Consider the following 19,503-nt stretch of genomic DNA (forward strand, 5'->3'; position numbering starts at 1 on the left):
AGTTCCCTCAGTTCCTTCACCTCGTTAGACCCTCGGTCCCCAAGAATTTTCAGGAGGTTATTCGTGTCTTCCTTCGTGAAGACAAAACCAAAGTATTTGTTCAATTGGTCTGCCATTTCCTTGTTTCCCATTATAAATGCACCTGATTCTGACTGCAAGGGACCTGCATTAGTCTTCACTAATCTTTTTCTCTTCACATGCCTATAGAAGCTTTTGCAGTCAGTTTTTATGTTCCATGCAAGCTTACTTTCATACTCTATTTTCCCCCTCCTAATTAAACCCTTTGTCCTCCTCTGCTGAATTCTAAATTTCTCCCAGTCCTCAGGTTTGCTGATTTTTCTGGCCAATTTATATGCCACTTGGATTTAACATTATCACTAATTTCCCTTGTTAGCCACGGTTGAGCCACCTTCCCCATTTTATTTTTATGCCAGACAGGGATTTACAATTGTTGTAGTTCATCCACGTGATCTTTAAATATCTGCCATTGCCTATCTACTGTCAACCCTTTAAGTATCATTTGCCAGTCTATCGTAGCCAACTATGACTGGGGAATTAGCTCAAATGGTAGAGCGCTTGCTTTGCATTTGAGAAGTAGCGGGATCGATGCCTGCATTCTCCACTTCTCTTTTCCAGCAGATATGGTATCATAGTGGTTATGTTACTCGGTTAGCAATCCAGTTGGCCTGGATTAATAATCTGCCAACATAAGTTCAAATCCCACCACAACAGCAGGGGAATGTTAATTCAATTGGCCCTTATGGCTAAAGGGATCAAAGGGTATGGAGAGAAAGCAGGAAAGGGATACTGAGGTGAATGATCGGCCATGATCTTGTTGAAAGGTGGTGCAGGCTCAAAGGGCTGAATGGCCTACTCCTGCACCTATTTTCTATGTTTCTAATTCATGTTTCATACCATCAAAGTTACCTTTCTTTAAGTTCAGGACCTGAGTTTCTGAATTAACTGTGTCACTCTCCATCTGAATGAAGAATTTTACCATATTATGGTTACTCAGCCCCAAGGGGCCTCGCACGACAAGATTGCTAATTAATCCTCTTTCATTAGACAAGACCCAGTCTAGGATGGCCTGCTCTCTAGTTGATTCCTCGACATATTGGTCTAGAAAATCATCCCTTATACACTCCAGGAAATCCTCCTCCACCGTATTGCTACCAGTTTGGTTAGCCCAATCTATATGTAGATTAAAGTCACCCATGATAACTATTGTACCTTTATTGCACGCATCCCTAATTTCCTGTTTGATGCCATCCCCAACCTCACTCCTACTGTTTGGTGGTCTGTACACAAATCCCACTAACGTTTTCTGCCCTTTGGTGTTCCGCAGTTCTACCCCTTTAGATTCCACATCATCCAAGCTAATGTCCTTCCTTACTATTGCGTTAATCTCCTCTTTAACCAGTAACACTGCCCCACCTGCTTTTCCTTTCTGACTATCCTTCCTGAATGTTGAATACCCCTGGATGTTGAGTTCCCAGCCTTGGTTAACCTGGAGCCAAGTCTCCATAATCCCAATTACATCATATCCGTTAACAGCTATCTGCGCAGTTAATTTATACACTTTATTACGAATGCTCCTCGCATTGAGACTCAGAGCTTTCACGCTTGTTTTTTTTAACACTCTTTGTCCTTTTAGAATTATGTTGTAATGTGGTCTTTTTTGATTTTTGCCCTTGATTTCTCTGCCCTCCACTCTTACTTTTCTCCTTCCTACCTTTTGCTTCTGTCCCCTTTTTACTTCCCTCTGCCTCCCTGCATAGATTCCCATCCCACTGCCATATTAGTTTAAACCCTCCCCAACAGCACTAGCAAACACTCCACCTAGGACATCGGTTCCGATCCTGCCTAGGTGAAGACTGTATGGTTTATACTGCTCTCAGCTCCCCCAGAACCGGTTCCAATGTTCCAGGAATTTGAATCCCTCCCCCAGCATCATCTGTCAAGCCACGTATTCATCTGAACAATCCTGCTATTCCTACTCTGACTAGCACGTGGCACATGTAGCAATCCTGAGATTACTACCTTTGAGGTCCTACTTTTTAATTTAACTCCTAGTTCCCTAAATTCAGCTGATAGGACCTCATCCCATTTTTTACCTATATCGTTGGTACCTATATGCACCACGACAGCTGGCTGTTCACCCTCCCCCTCCAGAATGCCCTGCAGCCGCTCCGAGACATCCTTGACCCTTTCACCAGGGAGGCAACATACCATCCTGGAGTCTCGTTTGCGGCCGCAGAAATGCCTATCTATTCCCCTTACAAAAGAATCCCCTATCACTATAGCTCTCCCATTTTCTTTCCTGCCCTCCTGTGCAGCAGATCCACCTCTGGTGCCATGAACTTGGCTGCTGCTGCCTTCCCCTGATGAGCCACCTCCCTCAACAGTATCCAAAACGGTATATCTGTTTTGGAGGGAGGTGACTGCAGGGGGACCCCTGCAATACCTTCCTTCCACTGCTCTTCCTGATAGTCACCCATTCCCTATCTGCCTGTGTAACCTTTACCTGCAGTGTGACCAACTCACTAAACGTGCTCTCCATGATGTCCTCAGCATCGCGGATGCTCCAGAGTGAATCCATGCGCAGCTCCAGTGCCGCAATGCAGTCTGTCAGGAACTACAGCTGTACACACTTCCTGCACACATAGTAGGCAGGCACACTGGAAATGTCCGTGATTTCTCACATAGTACAGGAAGAGCATGACAAAGCTCTGGGTTCTCCTGCCATGACTTAACCCTTAGATTAAATTAATATGTCAACAATGCCAAAGGTTTCCTACTGATAAGAAAAGAAAAAAAAAAAGAAAAAGTACTCGCCAATCAACCAGCCAATCACTTACCCGCTTGGCTGTGATGTCACACTTCGATTTCTTTTTACTTCTATTTTGCTTTTTGCTTTTTGACCCTGCACCTAGCTCCACCAACTGCTGCTCCTCCGACTGCTGATCTTCTGACTGCTGATCCTCCTGATCTGCCGCTGGCCTTTTATAGGCTTCGATCCTCCCGCTCCCGCTGGCTCCTCTGACTGATTGATGGATGTTTTTGTGACTGGAAAGATGTTTCCAGTGAGGTTCCGCAGGGCTCAGTACTGGGACCCTTGCTTTTTGTGGTCTATATCAACAATTTAGATTTGAATATAGGGAGTATGATTAAGAAGTTTGCAGACGACACTAAAATTGGCTGTGTAGTTGATAATGAAGAGGGAAGTCATGGGATTCTCCGGCTCCCTGCTGGTCCTCTTGAGTCAGGCGCAGCGCAGCACGAGCAGTTGGGGGCGGAGCTAGGTCCCTGCGCTGAAAACAGTGCCGGGACCTCTGCACATGCGCGCTACAGTGGCCGCGCATGTGCAGTAACTCCAGGCACCCAAAACTGTGTGGGAGGGGCCCGAAACATGCAGCCCCTAGCCCTGGCCGAATGGCCTCACTGGGGCTGCATGGGTAAGGCTGCCTCCCACGCCCAGCTCCTGCTTCCTCCCGACTCAACTCGACTACCGCTTTCCCGGCCCCCCGACCGGACCCGACCCGACACCGACCCGACTCCCGCTTCCCCCCCGCCCCCCCCTGGACCCGACCCGACCCGCGCTCCCCCCCCACCCCACCCGAACTGACCTCCCTCTCCCTCCCTCCCTGCCCCCCGACCTGAACCGAACCGACCTCCCTCCCACCACCCCTCCCCCCCCCCGACCCGACCCGCGCTCCCGACCCCTCCTCCCGCCACCCGGACCGGACCCGACCCGACCCAAGCCGACCCGCGCTTCCCCCTCCCCCCACCCAACCTGACCTCCCTCTCCCTCCCTCCCTCTCCCTCTCCCTCCCTCCCTCCGACTCCGACCCAACCCAACCCGACCTGACCTCCCTCTCCCTCCCTCCCCCCCTCCGACCCGAACCGACCTCCCTCTGCCCTCCCCCGACCCGACCCGCGCTCCCGACCCTGACCTGCGCCCTCCCCAACCCAACCCACGCTCCCGACCCCGGACCCCGGACCCGACCCGACCCAACGCCACCTACCTGTAAATCTGGTGCTGGGGACGGGCCTTGCCTGAAGTCTTGGGCCCGGCCCGTTCAGCCTCCCCCCCACCTTCTCCTTTCCGCCTCTCCCCACTTCTCCTTTCCGCCTCCCCCCTTCTCCTTTCCGCCTCCCCTCCTTCTCCTTTCCGCCTCCCCCCCTTCTCCTTTCCGCCTCCCCCCCTTCTCCTTTCCCCCCTTCTCCTTTCCCCCCTTCTCCTTTCCCCCCCTTATCCTTTCCCCCCCTTATCCTTTCCCCCCCTTATCCTTTCCCCCCCTTATCCTTTCCCCCCTTCTCCTTTCCCCCCTTCTCCTTTCTCCCCCCTTCTCCTTTCCCCCTTCTCCTTTCCCCCTTCTCCTTTCCCCTTCTCCTTTCCCCCTTCTCCTTTCCCCCTTCTCCTTTCCCCCTTCTCCTTTCCCCCTTCTCCTTTCCCCCTTCTCCTTTCCCCCTTCTCCTTTCCCCCTTCTCCTTTCCCCCTTCTCCTTTCCCCCTTCTCCTTTCCCCCTTCTCCTTTCCCCCTTCTCCTTTCCCCCTTCTCCTTTCCCCCTTCTCCTTTCCCCCCTTCTCCTTTCCCCCCTTCTCCTCTCCCCTTCCCCTTCTCTTTCCCCCCCTTCCCCCTTCTCCTCTTTCCCCCCCTTCCCCCTTCTCCTCTTCCCCCCCCTTGTCCTCTCCCCCCCTTTCTCCTCTCCCCCTCTTTATTTGTAAAACTGAAGTCTTTAATGTTTGTAAACTTCCCTTTCAACACCCCCCCCCCCCTCATTCCCTATGCCTGATTTGTAACCTACGCCTGATTTTCTAAAGTGTAGACAAGGTTTTTTCGAGCGTACAAAAATCTTCACTTACTCCATTCTAAGTTAGTTTGGAGTAAGTTTTCACTGCCGAAACTTTGAAAACAGGCGTAAGTGGCCAGACACGCCTCCTTGTGAAAAAAAAATTCTGTTCTAAAGTGAAACTGTTCTAACCGACTAGAACTGGAGCAAACTAAATGACGAGAATTTGAATTTCTAAGATACTCCGTTCTACACCAGTTGCTCCAAAAAATCAGGAGCAACTGAGGCCGAAACTTGGGCCCAAAGAGACTCAACTCTGAAACCTGAGTTTCAATCCACAAATGACTGATTGGAATTAAGGTCTCCACATCCCAGTGACTGTAAGGTTCCCCATGAAATATGTTTAATATGTTTCAACCTTGTTCGCAGTGCTTGTGAAATTGTAGTCTAGAACTGTATACAGTTCTGCAGTGCTACATTTTCAATCTGGCTCTTTTTACTGTTAAATTGTTCGCACATGCAACATGTAGTATGTTTCAGTTTAATTTCCAGGTTAGAGGAGATAATTGGCAATCCTTTTAACATAAGCTGAGAATTTTATATCTGTCAAAAATAGCCCTTTCTCCCGATGTGTTGATTGCAATGTAATAGTTTATAATTCAATTGAGATACGTTGCTTTCTTGCCTCTACCGGGGATGTTTTCTGAAATGATTGTTCTGGCGGCAACCTGTGCTTTTTTCAATCAGTAGGTTACATTCACTATAACAGAGCCAGAAACCTGGGGAGAATTGATCAATACCAGAGGGGTAGAGTTGAAAAAAACTTGCATTTATATAGTGTCATTCACATCCTCAGACTATCCCAAAGTGATTCACGGGCGAGATATAGCACCAGCATTACATTTGCACACACACACACACACACACACACACACACACACACACACACATCCTGATTCAAGTGTTCGTGCACCTGGCAGATTGAAAGGCTGAATACCGTATTATTCTAAGCAACCAGGGACCTGGGGCTTAAATATTAAATTAAAAATCTTGAAGGTCCCACAAAATTGAAAATTTTACACCCTGGCTCATTGAAGTGTGGTTACTGATGTCTTGCTTGCAGATGCAGCAGCTAATTTGTGCCATACAAGGTCCCATAAACACCAATGACAGTGACAAATTGGTGGGATGAATGAGGGATGAATGTTTGGCGAGGACATAAGGAGAATTCCCATGCAAGCTTTTACATCCACCGAAAAAGGCTATTTTGATTTAGTGTCGTATTCTAAAACAGCACCTTTGACAATTCAGCATTTCCTCAGTACTGCACTGAAGTGCCAGCCATGATTATGTGCTGAAGGCTGTAGTGGGGTTTAAACCCACAACCTTCTGACTCAGAGGTGAGAGTGCTACCACTGAGCCAAGCTGACACAATTGTAAGACTTGTGTCACCAACCGCTTGCACAGGTCAGTCTCATGAGTTGAGAGCAGATCTGTTCTAGCCAGAATCACAATCATAATTGAGTATCTCTTCCACTCTTATGCATGTGACACAGTCATATTCATGGACAATAATGAAACGTTATTGCCTGAATCTGAGTCCGAACCAATATAAATGAAAGAGGAAAGGAACATAGCTAGATCAGCTCTTAGAATTGAAAGAATAATTTTGTTTGGCTTCGTGATTACATTATTTAGGTAAAATAGAGACAATCTTATCTTATAAATTAAGAACGAACAGATTTTATGTTAATTAGTTTGCCATTAATCTACAAACTGTTTTTCTTTTCTTTTGCTTTAGGTGGCCAGCTTTGGTGCACAATGACTAAGATGCTGTCGGAGGGTGAGGAGCTGGTTGCATTTGCTGTGGAATTTGACTCAAGGCTGCAAGCTGTCAGCCAAATGGCCATCACAGAGGGCATGTATCCAGCACGCCTTCTGGACACAATACAGCTGCTCCCTCAACAAGCAGCCATGGCATCCATTTTACCCACAGCAATCGTCAACAGTAAGTTCAACATTTGCGCTTTTATTCTTGAATCTGACTTCTATTTTTAACCTAAGGTAATTGTGCTTACGTAACAAAGCAGAAAATAGTTTTCAATCTGCCTTTCAAAGATTAAGTATAAAGAGCAGGAAGTACCTCCTGTTAAAAATGAAGTGGAAAAAGTTACAAAGTGGGATTGCCTTTTTTGTACTCTCACCAACTTTACACTACAGTTACGGAAAGGAGTGTTATTTTTTGTTGAAATATTTATTTTAAATTTCCAGCTTATTCTCATATACACCAAACTAACTAATATGAACTCCCTATAGTTTGCCAAACAACTGCTGCGACTATTGCCTTAAGATATAACATTGTGCTTTTTGGCAGTAAAGCTGAGAAACTTCAGGCCAGATTGGCTTTAATGTAGCAACATGAGGGATGTTAATGCTGGTTAACTGGCCTGAACCCAGACTCAATACAAATCACTATATCTCATCTGTTCTCTTACACCACAACAAGCACATTTTGTGATTTTTATAATTTATCTCATGTTTCTTTATACTTTGCATTTGATAAATGTACATGTTATAAGTCCTGTGTGAGCTCCCAAATCTGTGCAGTTCTTCTTAAAAGAGCACTGTCTCTCGACCAACCTTGTGTTATTTGAGGGACGAGAAGGATGTTATTTTCTTCCCGATAGTATCTTGTAAACTCATTGATGCTTTTTAATGCAATTTACATCATCTCACAGTACCACTGTAAATAAATGAAAAATATGTTTTACTCAGACAGTACCCCTTTAAGTCATGTGAGGAAAAATAAAAAAGGGCAGGGTCAGAGCAGGAACCTCACCATTACTGCTTACCTTTGGTGTCATGGATTTTATTCTTCCATCAGTTGATGTTCTTACCATTGCAGATGTCACCATCGACAAAACTTTCAACTTTGGTGGGGATAAAGTGGGTGTTGATGGACGAGCCACCTGTTGTACACCGTGTCTGATTTTCCTTCCATTTAAAATCAATGGAAAGGAGAATGTGGTGGTGTGTATAGGGTATCGATCTGATACTGCTCCTTATACGCCCCTGTCGAAGTTAAACGTTTTGCCCCATGTCTGTTTAGAATGTAGGATCTATTTGAACAACTTCACAGAGGTAGAAAGCAAAACCTGCGGATGCTGGAAATCCGAAAGAAGAACAGAAAATACTGGCATGCCAGTCAGCATCTTTGGAGAGATCAATGGAATTAAACTTTTGAATATGGGCCCTCTGTTAAAACAAATGGTCCATGCTTGAAACACTTGACATTAATTTCTCTGTTCCCTCCATGGTGCTGCCTGACCTGCTGAATGTTTCCAGCATTTCCTGCTTTTGTTTTGCAGAGGCAGAGACTATTTTGCCAAGGTCAAATATTAGATAGTTATTGTACTGTATACACCTGTGAGTATTCTCACATGTTTCTAGAGCTGTTGCATTGTGAGTGGCTTAGCCAATCACGTGATGTTCACAAGACTCAATAAAACCCCAGTCAGTTGGGTCGAGGTCATCCACAATGCAGTTGTGAGCCTAGTGGATGAACTGGTAATGTGTAGTGTGATTGTTAAACCTTTGTTTATAAACCAACTAGTTCTTTATAGTAATGAGTTGCTATGAATTCTTAAGCAAAGAACCCATGAAACAAATACATTACAGTTACCAATTTAACAAAACTTTGACAGAACGAAGACTGAACAAAGGTTTTTGTCATTTTATATTTTTTGAGCAAATATATTTGTTATATAATCAGAATTCATCATATATATTTTAAAATAAGTTTAATTTGAAGGACTTTGCATAATTGGTTAATTTTGATAAAAATGGAATAGGAACCTGTTCCTAAATTGCTGAAGATTGTTCCACAATCTTGAGGAAGAGGAAAAATGTAATACAGCCTCAGATTGTGCATGCAAAATCATTTTACTGAATAAAAACTGCCTGATTTCACACATACTATAATATATATCTATTCTTTCATTGCAGAGGATATCTTTCCATGCAAGTCATGTGGAATTTGGTACCGCAGTGAACGGAACCTGCAGGCTCACCTCATGTACTACTGCAGTGGGAGACAGAGGGAAGCATCCTCACTATCAGAGGAGAAAGAGGCTGGTCCTCTTCAGCAACCATGTGTCTGCCCTTACCCACACTGCAGCAAGAGCTTCCCCAATGCCAGGGCTCTTGAAATTCACATGAATTCACACAGTGGTAAGAGTCACCGTGGGGTAATTTGAATTTTGCATTGCCAATTCACTGATAGCCACAACATGGAGTTTAGAAAGTTACATAGGCTGGACTGAAGGAATAATTTAAGATGATGTTTCTAGCCCGTTACATTGTAATCACAGTACTCACTGATAGTAAATGATTTGAATAGCACTATATCTCAAACCAGCCATTACAAAACACATCTAAAAATGCAGCTTTATGTTAAATGGGGAAGTTGCAGTATCCTTATTGAAGTCTTATCAGAGTATTAGTACATGTGCATGTGTTAGATAAGTTGACTTAAATTAATAGCAACCTACCTCAATGAAAGTATATTCTGGAGCAAACATCATTTGCCCAGCTAAACTGTTAATTCATGGTTAAAAAAAAATTATAGGAACAGTGTTCCTTAATTGGCATTGTAGATGGTGCAATGCTAATATTGCAAAATCACGAGCAACAATAAGTCAATTAAATTAAGTAGCAAATCAGGATGCCACAGCAAGGTGGGGCATAGGATGACACCTGCAATTCCCCCATATGCTGAGTTGCTGAGCTAAGCAGTACTGCAGTGGGCAGGTTCCAGGGGGAGACCAAATGACTCTTCACAAAGTGTGAGGAAAATCAATGAGCCAACTTGAAGCTGCTCCTGCACAGCTCTCAGCAGTTGGTTTTAGAATATCATCCACCTGGAGACCAGGGAAAAAAAGCGAAGGGAGAAAAATCATTAAGCAGAGGGAATGTCGTCCCCCCCACCCCCCAAACTCCACCGCCCCCCCCCCCCCGGGCCACCAAAAAAACCCACTAATAATGTTTTTACCAAATGAATTTCCCACCGGCGTTGCTCTTTTCAATGCACATTTGCAATGATTATGGCATTTGTGCACTCCTAGCTACCTGCGTCATTTCACAGGGTGTTGGGCTTCTTACTTTTGTCTGTCACACAACTGCAGCTGGATGGAGACAGGACCAACTAAGTCTGAGGAAGGTTATGGTGTGTTAGAGTATTGAGTCGCTAGCTGAAATGTTAACCCATTTTCAAGTGCTGATGGATCTGTTGTTTATTTCCATCATTTTTTATTTTTTATTTCAGACGTTTAATATTTGTAATTTTAAAAAATTTCAATTGTTAGAGTTGGTTTGGGTATCAGTATCGTTTATGATGAGCACATATATACACCTAAAGTGAGACAGGAAATGCAACAGCATGTAAGTGTCATTGATATATTCTGGCTATAATAATTGGCCTACTGTAAGCCAAAGTGACCTTTCCAGCACAGGCAGGCACACTGGGCTTGAATTTAACTCCCGGGTGGATACATAGCATTGAGCTATGTGCCCATACGGGAGTAGCAACTGGCAGGGTTGCCGATTTTAGCGGCTGGGCCTCATTAACATGGCACTTGCTGACTTCACAACCAAAACTTACACAAGGAGGAAGGGGAGCTGCTGCCCAGCTGGGGATGCGGTCTCTGTATAAGGTAAGTGCTTCGGAATGGAATTCCAGTCTGGGGAGAGGAGAGATGGCCCGGGGTATGACAGGCCCAAGCAATTATTTGTGGGGCTCAGATGAGCACTCTCACTCCTCCCAGCCCACAAACAAACCAAAAACATTTTTATAAAACTTACTTTGCTCGTCTTCTGCTGGCCCTGGCTGCTGTTCTGGGCAAATTTTGTTTGGTGGGGAAACCTTCTCCGCTCAGACCTGGGGTTAAAATAGCAATGAAATAATTGGAGCCCGATCTGCATATTTAGAGAGGACCGCGCCAGCTTAGAGTGCGTACCCTTCCCATCGGAAAACTGGTTTCCATTAGGTAGGAGGGAGTTAAAGTTGAGCCCATGGTCTCTGCTTTTTCCCTTTGTCCTTTTTCTCACATAGAATCATAGAAATTTACAGCACGGAAGGAGGCCATTTCACCCCATCATGTCCGCGGCGGGCGACAAAGAGCTATCCAGCCTAATCCCACTTTCCAGCTCTTGGTCTGTAGCCCTGTAGGTTAGCACTTCAAGTGCACATCTAGGTACTTTTTAAATGTGGTGAGGGTTTCTGTCTCTGCCACCCTTTCAAGCAGTGAGTTCCAGACTCCCACAACCCTCTGAGTGTAAGAATTTCCCCTCAACTCCTCTCTAAACTTCCTACCAATTACTTTAAACCCATGCTCCCCGGTTGTTGACCACTCTGCTAAGGGAAATAGATTCCTATACACTCTTTCTAGGCCCCTCATAATTTTATACACCTCAATCAGGTCTCCCCTCAGCTTCCTCTGTTCCAAAGAAAACAAACTCAGCCTATCCAATCGTTTTGTTTTCTTAAAATAATATAAACTTAACAACAGATCATTGAGAAAATGATATTGCAAGTTTCAAAAGTATGAGCAAGTAAAATGGGGCGCACATGTTGCAGCACACTGTGGTGGGATACAGGTTCATGCCGTCATTCCCTGCCATGCTGGGTTCTACACCTCAGCTGAGCCACGGTGAGTGCAGCCAACTGCATGGAGAAAGGAAAGTTGAGAGAAAGTCATCCCTGTCTAGATCCACTGACAACTAGCTTCGTGCCATGGTCAATGAATTATTTCCTCAATATTAGCTTCAAGTGAAATAAATAAAATTATATTTTTTTTTGTGTGTGTTAATTTAAAAACATGTACAGAGGGCAAAGATAACATTCTGTTCCATGTTAGGAATGAAAGTACCTTGTTTGGCTATGTTGTACTGAAATATTTAAATGTGTTTGTTGCCAAATTTTCTATTTGAAAAATGGTGTGTTTAGGAAAAGACTTGTACTGAATAAAAGTTACCTACCACAAAGATATCATCTGTTCTTATTGCTTATATTCAAAGCGGGAATCTATTTCAATAGGCCTTTAACCCTTTGAGTACTGGACATCTTTTGCAGCAATTTAAGTTACAACTGAGGTAAATTTCCTAATTGGGTGCTCCCAGTGCACTATGTACCTAGTGCGAAATCACGCGGCACACAGCCCATGGGTTTCATCCATTTGCCTAGCCCACGCAATTGGAAAACCTGCTCCATATTTACTGTTAGATAACCCCCACAAAATGGTTTCTGTTAAAGTCTACTGTGCTGTTTCTCACTCCCTGTTTTCTAACTATATAGTTACAGATGTATAATATATCTTTTAATTGTAGAAGATGCCTTACTGATTTTGGATGTAGCTGCAAGGCTATAACACAGTCAGGGGTTCTGATCAAGTAAGAAGCCACAGGGGTAATTGTCAAGTGAATCCTGAGATGATATAGCTTTTCAACAGTTTCAGCTTTTTATTTTACAACATTTACAACATTTGATTTGATGCATTTAAGGGGAGGTTAGACAAGCATATGAGGGAGAAGGGAATAAAGGGTTATGCTGATAGATTTAGATGAGGAAAGACGGGAAGAGGCTCCAATGGAGCATGAACGCCGGCCGAATGGCCTGTTTCTGTACTGTATATCCTATGTAATCCTATGATTTGGTCAATACACAATTTGTTAAAAGATTGTCTAGCTTTCTGCTCCCTTGTGTAGGAATGAGACCACTGTGAAATTTCTACCCTGTAACAAGCTAGAGATGGATACATATGGCAAAAGTGCTCACAGTGCCACAGTGCCAAGCTGTATGTGTGAATTATATTATTTCTTAGATAGTTCTTAATCATTTATATTTTTGGTATAAATGAAGATAATGTGCAGAAGTACCTACACAGTGCTCAAAGGGTGTAAAATGGCCACTCCCTCTGATATTTAACAAGGAACACACTCCGGTGTAGTTATACAGTCTTTGCTCAAAAGAAAGAGAGGCTGTCTAATCTCTTACATCATTAATCGTTTGCCCTTCAATTAAACATACCTAAAATATCTTCAACATCGCCAGAGCAGCACAATAGCCTGGAAGTGGCTGCTGACAATATTAATGCTTAATGCATTTATATGACATTGCATTGTCTGCTGTTTAAATTAAGAGAGTTAATGTCTACGCTATAATAGCGGACAGGGGAATATCATTCTAATGAGGTAACCGTTTATCCACTGAAATTGCCGACAGTCATTTCTCGCCTCCTTAAATCTCCATTCTCCTCTTTTAGCAATACTATCTTCTTCAAAACCTTCCATGTTCATAGTTTTCTAAAAGGCAGGGTACATTAAAAGGCAGAATGCTAGGTACTGTACATTGTCAATACTGTATCAATTTTTTTTTAAAGTAAAAGCAAATTCAAGGACGTTTATGACAAGGTTAATAAATGTGCACCAAAAATACTGGGCAGATTTACTATTTGACTTGTGGATACACACTTTCCATTGCAAATCTATTATCAGGCTGTAATGGAACTACAATAGTGAAAATGTTTTCTCTCTGAACAGGTTTGAAAGTTGAAGAGTCCCTTTCTGCTAGTGCCAGCCTGAAGTGTACCATCTGTGAGTACATGGCAGACAATGTGCTGAGCTTCCAACACCATGTACTCACTCACCTCACACCAGCTGCCTTCAAATGCAGTCACTGCCACTTTGGTTTCCAGAGCCACAGGAAGCTGCTTCAGCACCAAGAGCTCCATCACAGTCAGGGCCAGAGGCTGCGAAGGGAAAGTGAAAACCAACACTCGCCGCTCCACAATGAGGAGGCTTTTCAGCCGGCAGCAGCAGATGTGGCAAGCAGACAGGAAGTCCCACCAAGCCCAGGGGTCAGCCAGAATAAGGAAGTGTGCTCTGACACTGAGGGAGAAAAGGTGGAGAAAAATGTACAGTTGGGTGTAACAAATCAGAAGAATGAAACGCAGCCTGCAGGAAACAGGCAGAGCTTCCCATACGCCAGAATCAAATCAGAGCCATCCAGCCCACGGCTTGCCTCTTCTCCAATTCAACCCAACATAGGATCCACTGTCCCCATGGGCCCCTTCCTTTCTCAGTTTGCTCTCTCCCAGGATATTTCCATAGTTCCTCAAGCTTCAGAAATCCTAGCTAAAATGTCTGAACTGGTACACCGCAGGTTAAGACAGGGTGGAAGCAACTATCCTCCTGTCATTTACAGTCCACTTGTACCAAAAGGGGCCATATGCTTTGAATGCAATATCACATTCAACAATTTGGACAACTACTTGATTCACAAGAAGCATTACTGCAGCACCCGATGGCAGCACGTAGCCAAGTCACCAGACTTCGCCAACACCAGTGAGAAGGTGCCAGAGACAGTAAGTCCCAGCAGTGGGCACAGTCCCATTAACATTCACAGTGCTCTTTGTCATCTACCCGATCCAGAAAATCCACTTCTTCAGTCAGCTAGCATTAACTCCTCTGTAGTCCAAGATGCAGCAGGCTCCAATGGAAAAAGTCCAGACAAGGATAATTCAATGCAGTTGAAGAAAGAGTCATCTACCAACAGCAATGATGAACAACTTAATGGAAAGTCCAAGGATGTGACGAGCCCCAGTACTCCCGTATTGGAGATGGCTAATGATCCGAATAAAACTACTTGTGAAGCATGCAATATAACTTTTAGCAGACATGAAACATTTGCTGTGCACAAACAGTATTACTGCGCCTCACGCCATGATCCGCCAATGAAACGTATGGCAGCAAATAAAGTGCCAGCAATGCAAAGAACCATACGTAGTCGCAAGCGGCGGAAGATGTATGAGATGTCACTCCCAGAGCAGGAACAAAGATCACAAATGGTCCAGCAAGCTTTTCTTAGTGTATCGGCCATGGGTAGCCCTGGAACATCTTCTCAAGAATCACTGGAGAATCTAGGTGAAACCTCCCACCAGAGGTGTGATATGTTTCTTGGAAAGCATATGGAGCCCTCCGTCCCAGGGACTAGAAACATTACTTCTGCCAAGTGCAGTACAGCACTGTCTGCAGTTGCCAATATGGAGCTGGATCTTCCTATGGATCTAAGCAAAAAGTGTTCACCTCAAACCGAGAAAACAACCAGTTCTCCGAAAAGACTTTTGGACTACCATGAATGTACTGTGTGCAAGATTAGTTTCAACAAAGTAGAAAGTTACCTTGCTCACAAGCAAAACTTTTGCCCAGGCATGGGTGTCCAACGTGGTGAAGTAGGCCATTTAGAGCAAACAAAATTTCAAGAGCAGCAAAGGGAAAGTGCTTTAGTGAAAAGTGAGGCAATCAGCCCTGAAGGCAGCACTGAAAGGAATATAATCAAATGTGAGAAAAATGAAAATTCGAAGCTGGTCTCCCCAAATGGAAATATATTCCCCCCACAGTTAGCAACCCTCCATGGGCTGAACGTTTTCAATGAGGCAGCTCAGCTCATTTCTGCCAAGGAAGAAAACAGAAATTTGCTCTATCCACATTGCCTTTATCCTGAAGCAATAAAGAAGATGACGGGGACTGAGCAGCTATCTGCGTATTATGGGGTCAAGCCCGCTGACTACATCTCAGGCGCTGTTTTCATACGCAGTGAGATAGATGAGCTGGTGCAAGTCACGCGTGATCGGGCCGATCCTCCTCGAGACCAGGCTGTATCCAATGGATGTTCTCCTCAGAAGAAGGAACCTGTTCCATCAATACCAAAGAGCAGGGGCATGTTAGCAGTCAATGGAGGAATAAAACAGGAAGACAGGCCTTTCTCGGGCAACCCGCATCAAGATAGCTTAACCCAGAGTTCCCAACAAGTGGCTGGCCATGAATCCCCTCCTTGGGTATCTGAGAGTCCTGTCACTGCAAATGAAAACGCCTCACCCACAGCTAAAGCTTTGTTAGAAGACCAATTAGTCCACACGCCAAAAAGCATTGGTGGTTCTGTCCAGCCCACAAACAGCGGGAAATACTGTCGTCTCTGTGACATTCAGTTCAATAACTTGTCTAACTTTATAACCCACAAGAAGTTCTACTGCTCATCACATGCTGCAGAACATGTCAAATGAAAGTTACTGTCATGCACTGCGTCTGTTCGTAGTATAGTCTTGGCCATGCACAGTTTGTATAAAAAAAAGAAAAAAGAAAAAAAATGCTGCTTGAGTTACATCAGGACAGTTACACCAGGACAATCAAGGGATGGCTGTGTAGTTCAATGGCTTGAGGCTAGTCTGTCATTTCATAATGCTGTTCATAAGTCTTGATATTAATGTGAAATGTCAGTGCTATTTTTCACCGGAATTAATTTATTTTCCAAGCAGTATTCATAGCTGTGGTTAAATTTCAATTTTTATTTAAAAGAAGTTTATACTGAAATTGTTTTTAACATTATTGTATAGTTATTCTCGTGTAACGATTACGGTTTGCACTGTAAAGTAGAGAGAGGTCCGAGTCACATACATAGAGACAGCATTTGTAGGTAAACTGGTGAGGTAAAGCACTTGTGTATTCGAATATTCCTGTATTTGTTGCAAATTCCCTGTACATGCCAGAATATAAGTTGCATTCATTTTAAGACTGCAAACATAAGGTGTTGTAGGCCTTAAAAACTACTAAAATGGCATACAAATTCCATTTCATATTTAATACAACATTTTCAGTCCTAAATTGCAGCTTATATATCAGCATATACAGTAATCAGTAGGCTTTGCATAAGATGATATATATGTAGCAGTTTGTTCCTATCCACTTTCTTAACCTGAGGTATGTATGTTTTATTGAAGTTGTTAACTTTCTTGTATAGTAATCTGTACTGTACTTTCCTTTGCTGACGCTTTTGTCTCACTTTTGAAACATTTGCTGTAAAATGCAAAATTTAATATGAACAACATTACTGGAAGCAGTATTGAACAGTGGTTAAAACCTTTCTGCTGTATTTTATTGAAAATATAATTAGTAGTTGCAGTTTGCTGTTGCAAAAATAATTTTGGGGACAATGAAATCTAAATAATGGTGTGCCAATACTGCAACTGGTGATGAAACGAATATTGTTCTACTTCTGATAGAAATTATTTCTCAACAATGTTGTTACTATGCATGTATATGGATGGAATAAAAATTCCATAAAGCGAGAGAACTTTACCCGGCTTGCATCATTGTTGTGCATGAGGTGACATTTTAATCACTATGTATCTCAGGGTTGTTTTATGGAGGCACTTTATTCCAAATGATTTGCAGGGGTTGGAATTGGAAATTCTGGTTCCAACGCAAGTGACTTTCCATTTAAATCTGTACAACATATGATATATACACTGGACAGTTTCCATGACAATCAGATGTAATCATCTTGCAGTGCTATCCTGAAATCTGTAGATGCTAGAGTGTGACCATCATTACCCATTCACAGAGAGTATATGGCCAGTTCATGTCTGTTGCTCTCTTGGCCATTTTTAGTGCAAATAAACATAAAAAAGAAAAACTCCATATAAAAGCACCATTGTGCTTTTCTTCCATATTTAGGGATCGAAATTCGGTTGTGGCGCCGCCTGTTACCGCACACGGGAGGCGGCAAATGGGCGGCAAATGCCTACCTTCGACGGTAAGCAATGCCTCGCCCTACATTCAGTCAGCTCTTTGGCAAAAAGGCGCCAAGAGGCAACGCTACACCGGCTAGCGCCACCCACATGGTGACGCCATCCAGCGTACAACACCTCTTTGATGCCTCTGATGTGACATTTGCTTTGTATCGTACAAACAAGCAGCCATATAGCCAGGAAAAAATGGTCATTATAGAGTGGTTCTCGGGCGGAATCGGCCAGAAAGGAAGGTAAGTTTTTTTCTTTATTTTTGCATGTTTTTATTAGTTTTAAGAATGGGGAAGTGTGTGTGTGGATTGGAGAAGTTTTAGATCTTTCTTTTTCTTCCCTTTTTTTGCTAGCATGGTGGCTGCCTCCCATTGAGAAATTCAATTGGCCTTCTGAGCTCCTGCCTGAGGGTGAGTGTGCAACGCCACTTTTTAGCATTGCTCTCTCATCTTTGGGAGTAAAAACTGAATTTAGGACTTTGAGGCTGCACCTAACGCCCAGTGCTAAAATCAGCACTCAGGCAGTGACACTGCCTCAAAAATGGCCATAACGAATTTTGACCCCTTAGTGTTGCTCCGAAAATTGCTCCTATCCAGAAACAAACACTGTGAAAATGATCAGTGTGAAAGGAAATAAAAAAATGTTTGCATGTAAAAAATCAATCTTAAAAAACCTCTAAAGAATTACACATGGTAGGTGAAAACCGAAAAGGGACTCTTTAACTCCAGGTCAGACCTTGACTTAGTGATCCTAGCAAACCCTAAGGTTTTGAAATATCACCACACCATTGAAAGAGATCTGCAGAGGCAGTCTATAATCTTGATTGCACTGTCAGCAACGGTGAAAGTCACTACTTACCTTAATGTTGACGCCCGAGTTTCTCCATGCTCCAACAAGGTATATGTCCAGAGTTAGCCTCTTGGCCAGGCAATACTCTATAAAGGAAGGAACTCCAATCTCTGTATCACAATGTAGCCAGCTGCAAAGACTTCAGAAAGAAGCACTCAGTAACAGTAGAGACAGCTATGGTTTTCCCAAATTGGTGGCTCTCTCAGGTTACAGTGGACCATCAGTTATAAGCAGCTATCATTTTATATAGCCACCTTCAATCTATAAGATACCTAAATAGGAAGGCCAGTATTCTATAAAATTGCAAATGTTTTGTGATTCATGCAAAAAAAATATTCAATGCATGATTCGGGGGGTGGGATGCAGGAGGGGGTGAGGACAATACACATGATGCTTTCATTCTGAGGAAATTAAACATGCTGCGGCACTTTCAGGGAACAGAAAGGATGGCTGGATAGTTCCTTACTGATATGGGCTATATTCTGCAATCATGGCTGATGATCCCATTGCACAACCCCATACTCCAGCTGAGAGCAGCCACAGTAAGGCACATGAGCAAACCAAGGCCCTCATTGAGCAGAGATGAGGGGTATTGAAACCAAGTTTTAGATGCTTGGCCGTCATATGCCCCAGTGGAGGTGTGCTGAATGCATGCTGTACTATGTTGCTAAAGATAGAGTCCTCTAATGGTAATGGCATGGCCCTAATGGTAAGCCATTACAAGCCATGGAAACGCAGGATGATGATGCACAGAAACCACCAACAGTAGAACAGTCACCGCAAACAGGGAGACAGGTGGAGAAGGAGTTTGTGACCTGGTGAACTCCACAATCATTCACTTTTACTGATGGACATGTTTACAATTACAGCAGAACTTTTATTTGCTTCAACGTGTAGATTTGTTGCAGAGAATTGCAGATGTTCAGTTAGATTTACTTCTGGACAACTGACATATAAGAATAAATCTTCTCTTAAGTTTCCATGCATGAGAATCTGTGCTGTGTGCCATGAACGTTTATATAGTGGTTATGCCCTGCCAATATGTTGTCCTTGGTTGTAGTTGTAGCACCGGTGGCCAGCTGCAGGGGATGCAGAAACCTTGCTATCTGTACCTGCAACTAACTCTCAAGTATTTGCATCTGATGAAAGGTCATTGACCTGAAACGTTAACTCTGGGGGCAAAATTGTCCCGCACACTATTTGGAGGCGGTAAATGTCCGGGACCAGGA

General features: G+C 43.7%; 1 protein-coding gene across 4 annotated transcripts in view; it reads left to right on the plus strand.

Moving 5' to 3' along the window:
* Positions 1-16,970, plus strand: part of zfpm2a (zinc finger protein, FOG family member 2a) — a 1,363,132-nt gene extending 1,346,162 nt beyond the window's left edge. For 3 of the 4 annotated variants that reach the window (XM_070888458.1, XM_070888457.1, XM_070888460.1), the window contains 3 exons: positions 6,595-6,801; positions 8,799-9,023; positions 13,389-16,970. In XM_070888458.1, the coding sequence (XP_070744559.1) occupies positions 6,595-6,801; positions 8,799-9,023; positions 13,389-15,910 (2,954 nt within the window). In that variant the 3' untranslated portion in view covers positions 15,911-16,970. The remainder of the gene's footprint in view (positions 1-6,594; positions 6,802-8,798; positions 9,024-13,388) is intronic. The other variant, XM_070888459.1, reaches the window with a different exon arrangement.
* Positions 16,971-19,503: the final 2,533 nt, after the last annotated feature.

The sequence above is a fragment of the Pristiophorus japonicus genome, chromosome 1 (genome assembly GCF_044704955.1).
Source record: "Pristiophorus japonicus isolate sPriJap1 chromosome 1, sPriJap1.hap1, whole genome shotgun sequence".
Lineage (NCBI taxonomy): Eukaryota > Metazoa > Chordata > Chondrichthyes > Pristiophoridae > Pristiophorus > Pristiophorus japonicus.